General features: G+C 39.9%; 1 protein-coding gene across 1 annotated transcript; it reads right to left on the bottom strand.

The window, feature by feature from the left end:
- Window positions 1-6,812: 6,812 nt before the first annotated feature.
- Window positions 6,813-11,346, bottom strand: LOC112275920 (uncharacterized). The gene is made up of 5 exons (XM_024506687.3): window positions 10,381-11,346; window positions 9,652-9,804; window positions 9,047-9,472; window positions 8,733-8,809; window positions 6,813-8,501 (listed from the first exon to the last, which is right to left on the bottom strand). The coding sequence occupies exons 1-5, from the start codon at window positions 10,670-10,672 to the stop codon at window positions 7,320-7,322; spliced, it is 2,130 nt and encodes a 709-aa protein (XP_024362455.1). The 5' UTR covers window positions 10,673-11,346; the 3' UTR covers window positions 6,813-7,319.
- Window positions 11,347-11,644: the final 298 nt, after the last annotated feature.

Here is an 11,644-nt window from a genome sequence, read left to right as displayed (position 1 = left end):
CAATATTCTATGTGTCTCTTCTTGAACCATACAAGATAGTAAATATACCAAGAAGAAGATAAGTGCCACTTCCTCCTATAGAAGTGGACAATAATGAAGAATTTGAAGTAAAAGAAGTCTTAGACTCAAGGCGACACCAAAATAAGTTGAAATATCTTGTTCATTGGCCCAGATACAATATAAGTGAATGCACATGGGAGCCCGCAAAGACTCTTACAAATTCAACAAAGAAGGTGGAGGCTTTTCATTGACTACATCAATCAAAATCAATATGAAGACTTTCTCTATAAAAGAAACAAGATCTATGCAAGATAACATTCTACTTTCAATCCTTGTTTGTAACTTCTTTATATTTGTGATGCTAAAGAGATGGAGAACCAACAATCAGTGGATTCAATTGAAGAGCCTTATTTTGCTAACTTGTTGGATGAAAAATTGTGATTTTCACAACCTTCAAGACGATGCAATGAAGGTAAAGATCCTCAAAAATGACATGTTCTTCCTTGAATATATAATGAGATATAACGCGTTTGGTATTACAACCTGGAAGAGACTTTCGATGTTTGATAATTTTATTAGAAGTAAGAACAACTCTTGACAGTATTCCAAATGTTTTATTTGAAAGAAGTTATAAAAGCCTCAACAATGATCAAATAATAGGGTGGTCTTCCCGCCCTGGTATAAGACACTAACAATAGCTGAGAGGGCCTATCAACTATCTTCGAAGAGAACAAAGATCAGAGTATGTGGCAAATATAATTTGCTGCATCTTCGATTTCTTCAATATATGAAAATTGCTCCTCATGGAACTCATTTCTAGAAGGGAGGATAATATCACCGACATATATATGTAAACCAATAATTACTTATATGATTTAGATAATATTAGATAAAAATAAGTCAATTCCATAATATCTTCTATAGAAGCTTTCTAGAAGCTTCATAGATATTGCTTTAATTTTATAGGTGTCTTTAATTAACTTTTTAGATTAGAAACATGGTCAAGAAGTTGGCCATGTGCCACACATATTGATAGCTTAAAGAACAAGTCAACTATGTGGCCTACACATAGAAAACTTGCCTTGTAAACTAAAGCATGTATCTTACAAAGTCAACACATATTAAAGGTCCTATAGAACATCGCCACATAGCTTCTAGTTAGATAGTATATATAGAGGCAAGAGTGAAACCTTCTTCACTCTTGTCAACTCCTTTCTTGCTTTTAGTTTAGTTTCAAGAGTCTTATGTTTTCTAGTCTTTGGCAATAGCCATTCTAGTTCTTCCTTGAATATATATACTTTCTTTTATTTTGTCACTTTCTTTTTTGATGTAGATTTCATAAGTTTATGTATCTTCTTCCAATTTGTGTCTTTAACAAATGGTGAGCATTTTTAAAAAGTATCTCCAAAATAGATAATTATCCACATGTCAATAATAGAATAGAGTTAAGAAAAATGACAACAACCATTATTAAGTGAAGAAAAATACAATAATAGTAAGTATCGATGATGCTTAGCTCTTTATTCTTAAAAGCTTTGGAAGCTTTGTCATTATTAGTTATAATTTTAATTAGTTTTATAAAGATGTTATATTATTATAGTAAATTGAAAATTCTATGAGAATTAAATAGAATACATCCACATCACTTTTTATTCTACATTATAATATAGTCATTGTTGGCACCTTTAGTTCCAATATAAAATCTATCTAATAAAGCAAAAACTTTGATTCCAAAAGAATCTAAGTTGTCGACCTAAAAAGAAGAAGACTTCTAGATTCTAATTAGATTAAAAATAATTTCTTACATTAATTTCTTTTCATGCTTAAAATCTACTACAATTAGATAATCTTTCTTTTATCTTCTTATTTATATTCCAATTTCATCTAAAAATCCAATTGTTGCCATTCAAGTATGAATTGAATAAATCATTCTACAACTTGCATCTTTTTTTATACTTATTTAATGCATGGACAATAGTAATGCCAAATATTTACTTAAAATGTCTTTTAATATTATCCATAATGCTCAATTATCTAGTAGTAATCTCATATTAACTATCATATGTTTTAGTTGAAGAAAAATAAAAAGACACACCACTTGACCACTCTTATACCATTAGGATCTATAACATATTTATGAGATGCTTCCAATATATAAAAACTAGCCACATATCAAACTATGTTTTCTAATTCTTAAGTTCTTTTATCATAGAACTCATATTTTTTTAACGGTAAAATATCACACCTTAGTATAATACTACTAAGATAACTTGTCAATCTCTAAAAAAATTGCATATTTCTTTAGTTATAAATAATATCTAATAAGTGTCATATTTTGTTATTGGCAAATAACTTCGTATTTGCTATAAGCTTTGTTAGTACTTGTGCTTCTTTACTTGCAGCTCTTATATGCATTTTTGCTACACATAAATTCAACTTTTATTTAACTTAACCTTGAACTACTATTACTACCTAACTTTTTAATATTTAAAATATTAGACCACTCTTTCTTGTGCTCTATTTCTTCATACTCTATTAAAAGTCTCAAAAAAATCTATTTCACATGCAAGCTAGTCAAAGATATCATAAAACATCATAAATTAAATGTTAAAAAATATCATATCCTATGCACAATTACTTACAATGTTTACACTCCATTATTTTGGAGTTCAATTTATTAGATGAAGAACCAAGATTTGAACATTTTGAATTTATATAGTTAGTGATGTTTAGTATCAAAAATAAAGAAACATTAACATACAAAAAAGGAATAATAAGATTGGAACTGTAGAAAATAAATACCAATATTAGTGTATTTTGCTAAATATTAGATAGTTGCATAATTCATTATAATATACTAGTTGTAAATACTAATATATAAAGATTTATTTAAGATACAAATAATTGTGTTTATTACCACAAGAAATTTTATTTATTGCTTATTTTAATTATTGCTTATCCGTGCTGCTGAAGAACACCTTGAGTTTCGACACTTCTGTGTCGGTGAGATCGAAGCTTCTCTGGAGCACGTCGTTGCGGATGCCGGACCCGAACATGGAATTGCCGGCTTCTTGGTGTCCCTGGTCCTGGCTGTCGAGGAAGATAGAAGCAACCGCCGGAAGCTTGTCAACGTTGTGCTGGTAGTGGATCAGTCCCCGAGGAAACACGTAAATGTCGCCCTCGTGCAAGTTGCTGTACCGCAGCCTGTTCTGCTCTGCGTCCACGAAGGCGACGATATCTCGCCCTGCAGCACCTACTTCTCGCTGCCGCGCGGATGCCAGTGTGGCGGGTTACACCCGTCGGATTCGTAGTCGACTCTCGCTGTGGCGCACCCCTGGAAGTTTAATCCTGGAAACTCGTTCACGAAACCTAGGGTGGTGATGCTGCCAGTGGGAGATGAGTGGGGGCTGCGGGCTTGCTCACGGAGACCACGGTACACGAAGTCCTCGTTGGTGACTTTCGTGATCTTCTTACAGGGGTAGCCGTTTCTGTGAATTCCGCTTGTGAGGTCTGCGATGCAAAAGTCTTCGATCGCCGCTGCTGGGTGTACAGCTATGGACACAGTTCCCAATAATGTTACTACTGCGAGAAGCTCAAATTGTTAAAAGTTGTGAGGTGGTGTCGATGCTCTCCTTCCTGCAGCCATTTTAGTCTTGGGCTGGTTGTGGCAACTACGCTTGCACATCGTTTCGCCCGGCTCAGATTTTCGAAGACTGCGGGAAGAGTTATGGTGAAGTGGATTTTCGGAGGATTTATGAATAGCCATTTACACTGCATGAGATTAAAGAAATTCCGTGCGGGAGAACAATAATTTGGAACCCACGATGTAAATGGAAACCTAAATTCCCGGTATTTAACGCTAGGGAACTCAATGGATTACAGCAACGCACTCGATCAACACGTTTAACGTGGCCAGACGGAGTGGTGGTTGAAGAAGCCGGGAACTACGATCACAGCACTTAGTTTACCTCCCGGAGCCAGACATCCGATTATGAATCGCTTTTCATGGAGGTAACTGAGCGTCTTCAACGAGTTTCCAGCTTTTTGCCGCAGATTCCGATTCACAGAGGATACCTGCAGTTTTGGTCGTTAGCTTGTCGATATCTAAGTAATGCTAGATTACCAACCAAACCAGGATCATCAGGTGATGGTTTTGTGATTCTGTCTAGAAGTGGGAGATGCGCAACCAATATGCAGGATTTGGTATTTCAACACCCACTAGTATGCAGAAACTCGCCGGCAATCCGTCTCCTACTCTCCTTGAAGAAACCACACACTGAGACGTGCGTGGTGTTGATACATCTCGAACTGAATCCAAGTCTCAGGTCATAATCTCAGAACAACCACAAAATGCAGAGATCTCAAAACCCAAAACTTCATCAACCACCATAAAAATTGTGACCTAACAGATGTAGAGACTTCAAAACAACAACGAAAACAACAGCATCATCTAGTGACTGTGACCTATCAAAGGAGGAAACAACACTGATTTGTCGATGATGATGTCGTCTGAAAGCGAGGCATGGAGAGTATTAGTAGCGATTAAGTCTTCATTTTTTCTTCAGTCTTGCATCATTGGCAGCATGCATTGGGTGAGATGTCTGCTGATTTTTCACTGTCCATGGACTTAAAAATGTTTAAGTCCATTACTATGCAGTGGACTAAAATAATAATGTGTTTAAGGAATTGATTAGTTTTAACCACAAATGTATATGTGTGTGTGTATATATATATATATATATATACATATACATATAAACAAAAATAAATAAATAGACCTAAAAATATTTGAAATAGTGAATTAGAATTTTATATAATTCTGCATCAAAATTTAAACTAATCTTAACATTTAATATTATTAGTTATTATTCTTCATTATTATTTTTTATCCTTTGTTTTATTATTTATTGATTAGTTATTGTTTATTTATTTTATTTATTCTTTATTAGTTATTTTTCTTCTTTCAAGAAAAAAAAATAGTATAGTTATGATTATTAATATTATTATTACTATTTGCAAATCATAAGAAAGGTAATTAAAACTTTGAGAGCTTTGGTGGTTGTTGCGGCAAGACATTCTCTAAATTAGTACCACTAATGAATACTACAAAGTATGATATCATCCACAACCATCCACTTAAAATTTTGCCGAAACCATTTCCTACTTATTCATTGCCTCATGGCAACAAATACAAAGAAATTCATTTTAATATAAACAATAAAAATAAAAAAAATAAAAAAAAATGGCAAGAATGGTCACCAGCTAGAGAGGGTGGTGTGGTTGGATGAGGAATCTAGAAAGGACCTTGAAATTTGAGATTTAAACCCCAAAGGTAGAGGTGGCAACTCTTCTTACCACAAATTCAATTTTGGTTTAGGAGCCCCTTGTCCCTCTTCTTCTTCTTCTTCTTGCCCTTCACACTCTTTTTTCTCCCATTAATATTTGGTCCCTTACCATCTTTTCTTCCTCTTAACTGTGGGTTCCTGATTTAGAAGTGTTTTGGCACAAGCAAGCAAAGTCAAAATAAAAAGAAAGATGCCCAAAATCCACAAATGGATGTAAAATATATATATATGTATATATATATATACAATTCCAAATTCTAATCTAGATGATATTTAGTTTTGGCCCTTTGGTGGTAGGGAGTGTAAGAACAATAAGTAATAACAAATGGTCTCCTTCGTGTTTATGACAATTTTAAGAACAGAATACAAGAAACACTGAGTGTTTTTTTCAAAATCTGAATTTGATTTTTTTTTAAATCAAAAAAAAATGAAACAAATGAAATATAGCACTTCTGCATATTGTATGGAATTGATCAGTAGACACATGTAGCATTTTTAACATTTGTGAATTCTAACAATTTCATAGAAAGACTTGAAGGAAATGCTTATACAATGCAATAATCTGTATCAAAATAATAATAATATTAATAATAATGATAATAAATAGACCAATTTGTACTTAATTTAATGTACAAATAAATGAGCATCAATATTACTCGGTTCCACTTACTTATGCCTGTAATGTAAACGCAGTTGAGAACGCCCTAGGTCGACACACTTTACGACAAGGATTACCATAATGTGTTGTGGCTTGAAGCACGGGACATAGACGTATTCCCACCCATTTATTAGATGTAAAGGATGTATGGAATTAAATCATTTCATTAATGAAGTCTGGCCGCATCATGTGATTCTCCATTGTGTTTTACGTGATTTCCTAATTTGGCCGTCTCAAGCAGCTCCAAATAGTCAAGAGCCCAACACATGAATTCTTTTGACAAAATGATTCCTGTGCATGAGTGGAAGGAAGGTAGCACTTCGGCCTGAAAACATTATTCAGGCTCACACAGAAGTTGTGCAAAAGGTTCAATTGATTTCAAAAGGACCCTATTGATGCTGTTATATAATATTAGCGAGCATGAGAAAGGAACCTTGGGGTTGAGGATACTCATCGCACTTCAACATTATTCCTCAGGAATCCCTAGTCTGAGAAGATAAGTTGTTAATGTCACTGTTACTATGAAATATCACTAGCGCTTCATAGCGTTGAGAATACTGTGTCAAGAATCATAAATAAATCCCAGAGTGCAGAACAAGGAAAATAAGAATGGCGAGAGCCATTTCTCGCACACACCTGCCATGTGGATCCGGAGGAGGAGGAAGGAAAAGTTTTTAAGTATTAAAAAAAAAAAAAAAAAAAAAAAAAAAAAAAGAGGCTGTTCCCATCCAAAAGGATCTAATTCATCAAAACAAGTCTGCCATGCAGATACAAGCACAATGCGGGCGGGTCCAAAAATACGCAGCAGGTCCGAGCATTTTTCTAGAGTTTTGAGAATGTCATAAGGCGAAAGTTTGAATTACATGAACAGGGTGTAACTGAGCTCCCCAAGAGTCTCGTCAGCAGATTAGCACCAACGATTACCCTGGCGCACAGTGGAGTATCTTGATTGCCGAATCGACTTATCACTGAATTTGTAACTGCATGGGGAGCACCGCCTTCCAGAAGATTGAAATCGACGTAGTGCAACGGCTGTTTCAAGCAAGGGCTAGAACTGCTGCCGCCTGCTTCAATTAGAAAAACCACATGGCCTAATGACCTTCTCCGAACTACGCGCACTACGAGGTTAAAAGCAAGGACCTCAAAGAGTAGCTGTTCCAAATTGTCTGAACAGACAGACTTTAAAGGGAGAAAACTCTCAGCAAACTATTACAGAACCCCTCATTGCAGCTGGTTAGAATTTCATATAATAAAGCTTAGATGTCATTAGCCTACCGCAGTTATGAGCTTCAGGTTCTCTACCCGACTAGAAGACCTTACGGCTCGTAAGAAGACCTAACCATTCTGCCATCCAGTGCGGAACTTACTGGAAAGCTCACATTTTGGCGATTGTACGACCCCTGTCCAGGAGATGCAAACCCAATCCCATGGTCTTGACCTTGAGGTGAAAACTGGGCGCCTAAGCCCGAACTCATACCCACGCTTAAAGACTGGCTGTCTCCCAAACCTAGATTCACGGCCAATCCCGACCATGGGAAATTGTCCTGAGAAAGCCCCCGTGAGTGCCCAGGGTTTAATTGGGTTAAAGGGTTATACAATCCCCACATTGTCGGCTGCTGATCCAAGCTCTCATTCACACCTGCACCACCTCCAGGTTTCGGTGATTGAACAGAGGGAGCCATGCTGAAGTTCACAAGATTAGATGGCTCTTCAACCATCAGCGGCCGCCGGACTAAAGGTCCCAGAGGACTTGATAAAGAGCCTCCTGTGCCAACTGCTGAGGGTGAGAGATCCCTTGCGCCACCTGATCCAGTTATGGCTGATAATCCAACAGCAGGGGCCAAGTTTGGCAATGAACCAACAGAAGCAAAACCGACATCATTGGATAGAAGATGAGTTGGAGTCAGACCACCTCTAGGTTGTGGCAAAGTTGGCGATAACGCGCTACCTTGCTGAGCTGTCCGTGACTGTAGCATATGCATCAATAGTGTGTCATTGCTAGGGTTGGAGCCAAGGCCTCCATTCCCGACTCCTAGAGACGCAATAGATACGTCAAGGTTACCATTCATCTGTGGAAAAACCTTGGAATTGGTAGAGAAGTCTTCCAATTCATTCATCACAGGCAGGTGGTGGCTGCTATGGTGACACTCAGCGAGTTGAGGTTCCAAGTGTGGCATTGCGTTTGGCAGAGGAGAGAGCATGCCGGTGTTTCTTTTGAGCATGTTATTCAAATGAGGAGGTCTAGGCAAGTCCTGCAGAAAAATTTGGTGACTTAACATGGGGTCGAGGCCACCAGAAAAACCTACTCCATTGGATGAATTCATCCTGCCCAGCATGTGGAATTGGGCCAAGGCCTGAGGATTCAGCTGCCCGTTTGCTATACTCACACTCATATCAGGAGACAGCATAGAGAATGGCTCAGGTCCTCCAAAATGTGCGCTCATATTACTCTGCTGATTACTGACGCCACTGATTCTCTTTAAATATAAGCGGTATTTCTGTACAACCAAAAGAACCGAGGAATTAGTACGCAGCTAAACTGGTTGAGAGGACAACTAGAAAAAAGACGCTTAAAAGACACTTTAAATTCAAGAAGGAACGCCGAAATTGCACAAACAGATGAATACGAGAAAAAGTTACCGAGCGTAATGGAGAGAATACAAAACAAGAATATGTCAAAACGAAATGAAGAATGTTTTAATTAGCGTAGAGGTAGGATGTCGAATCACCTGCAGGTGGCTGGCAACATTTTCACGTGTGAGACCGTGCACACCCATCAACTCCAGTATTCTCTTCGGGACAGCTCCTGAATCACAATAGGATGAGCAGGCGTTTTTATATTGTGGGAATCCATGAGCTTACACACGTGTTAAATTATTGATAAAGAAAGCACATTCTACATAAACCAATTTCCAGGAGTGGCCAGCACTTTGGTAGACTTGATACTTCAGTTGGTGACTATCGCATGTTTGTTTTGCAATTGACGACAGGCACAACTCCAGACTCCTCTGGTACAGCACAAAAAGATGGAATGACAACTTACTGTCTATTCCTAGTTGATTCACAGCACTGACGAACTGTTGATGAAGTTCCACAGACCACACTACTCGGGGTTTTTTCATTGTGGACGGGTCATCATTCTCCTGCTCAACATCTTCTTCAGTTTCGTCTTTGAACGTCTGGTTCTCTCCTTTTCTTTTTTTCCTCCAATTTCCGTCACCAGTGTCACCAGTGGCAGACGACGTGTAGTCCACATCGTCTGGCCCAGTTCGCTTCTCCCTAACGCAGACGCCACCTTCCTCAACACTCTTCGTTTCGCGAGCAATTTTTACATCCTGTCGTCTCTTTCTAACCACGTGTTGCCAGATATTTCTTAATTCCTTTTGTCTCACTGGTTTAAGAAGATAGTCGCACGCACCATGCGTGATACCCTTCATAACTGCGCTCGTCTCTCCGTTTCCAGACATCACTGCATCGGCAGGAAAGGAATGATGAATTCAGAGAACAAGACAATTGTGTCTTGGTATGAAACAGAAATGAACTGCAGGTAAACTACACCTGATTAAAGATCACCCCAACAAAGTAAGTGAATCATAAACCTACTCAACTCAAACCAGAATCATCTGAGTTCATGCAGCTGATACTTACTTATGACAGGCAGGTCCATTTCTAGCCCCACAAGCTCCAGCAGCTTAAATCCATCCATATCCGGCATGTTAACATCACTGATGACGAGATCAAACTTGTCGATGTCTTCCCTAAGTAAACACAGTGCATCTGTCGCTCGTCCGCATGTAGTAACTGGAGAAAATTAAAGATTAATAGTAAGCCCGCAGGAATGAACAAGGATCAAGTGGCTTTCGAAAACGAGTAAGTGATGGTCTGTCAGCAATAACCCGAAACACATTTCCTGGACGCTGAAATGGAACCCTAGCCCTCACACGCCCAGTAAAATGTGAAGAGATGAACTGCGGCTCCACCATACTGAGTATTATAATAACGTTGAAAATCCAGTTACTTGCAAGTAACACGCACACCACAGATCATCGACATAGCTCACATACTGAACATGAGATCCACCACATTCACGCCTACCAGAATTATGTACAATGTCGACCCTAGTGGCTTCTCGAAAGCCGGAGCATGCTAAAGCGTGGAAAGATAGCCAAAGTCCTTCAAATCTAAAAGAATATGTATGCGTAGCTGATGTCAATGCTGTTCCAAAACCACATAATCCTAATCATTCTGTACACACTTCCATGTGAAGCTGCGCAGCACGTCTCGCAGCCAATTTACATGATCTACACATCCAGAGATAGGCGATACAGGCGTGCGGGTATTTCCAGGCAACATATAGTCATAAGAAGGACAAGATACCTCGGTAAGAGCAGTTGGTAAGCATTTTCTCCAAGACCATGAGGGTAACGGGTTCATCATCGACGACGAGCACCCGCAGCCCAGCGGGGAACGCATCGGGAGTGTCCAATTTCGCAAGATTTGCCCCGCGAGCATTACTACTTGAGCTGTTGGTGGCGCTGTAACACGGCCGACTATTGTGGGGATTTGGAATCAGCGGCAGAGGCTGTTGCTGGAGGCTTGTCATGGTTGGCCCTAGGTTCCCCTCCGCCATATCGTCTCCACTTCTGCTACTTAAGTGCCCTCCACCCATGATGCACACAGCATGCAATGTCCCGCTGCACCTCTTCCCCCGCCACCTCTTCTCCCTCTTCCTACACCCATTACATACTCTCGATCAAGATCTCAGAGCCGCCAATCACCGCTTCTATCTTCCCCAATCCCTTCCAATTAAACCCCCCCTCCTCCAACACATTTCCCACAACACACCCCTTCTGTCCACAAACCTCCCAACTCCAGCAACTCTAAACTCAAACCTCGCAAGACTGAAGCCACCCGCTACAACACCACAACCACTAGTACATGCTCTCGTTTCCCTACTTCCACCGATTCGTCCATATCCACCGCTTCCAGCAACCGTCCCCTAAACACACACAAAGCTCCCCCCAACGACGCCCAGATGACGTTTTCCCTCGCCTCAAGCTGCAACCTCAAGAAAGCATCACTGCCGCCACGCGCAGAACGCTCCGCAAAACCTACTCACAACAATCGATCGAAGCTCAATGGCAGCGTGGCAAAGAGTGTCTCAACCTTGCTAACGAACGAGACAGAGACAGAGAGAGGGAGATCGAGAGAGAGAGAGAGAGCGAGGGAGAGAGAAGAGAAGAGAAGAGACTAAAGAAAGTTGAGAAGGAGGAGGAGGAGGGAGAAGAACAAACGTAAGGCGCGAGAACTGCGAGGCTACACCACCACCACCACAATGCGACTACTACGCTCTCTACTCCACCCCCCAGACCCAGACCCAGACCATGCACCCACCCCCCGAGGTTGGTGTGAGAAGGCTCCGTCCGTCGCTTTCCCACCCCCCCCCCCCGCATACATTACTCATCCATTCATCCATCCTGGTTTCCTGCAGTGCCCCCCTCTCGGCCAAAAAGGAACAACATACACACTCAACCCAACCAACAAATTAGCTCTCCCCGTCCCCCGTCCCCCGTCGCCCCAGCTTACCAACTTACTTACCCGAAGGAAAAATGAGTCTCGCAATCCAATCGGGCTGCGCAAT

This window comes from Physcomitrium patens, chromosome 23 (genome assembly GCF_059467195.1).
Source record: "Physcomitrium patens ecotype Gransden chromosome 23, ASM5946719v1, whole genome shotgun sequence".
Lineage (NCBI taxonomy): Eukaryota > Viridiplantae > Streptophyta > Bryopsida > Funariales > Funariaceae > Physcomitrium > Physcomitrium patens.
The sequence above is the reverse complement of the archived record's forward strand: the minus strand, read 5'-3'. Positions and strand labels throughout refer to the sequence as shown.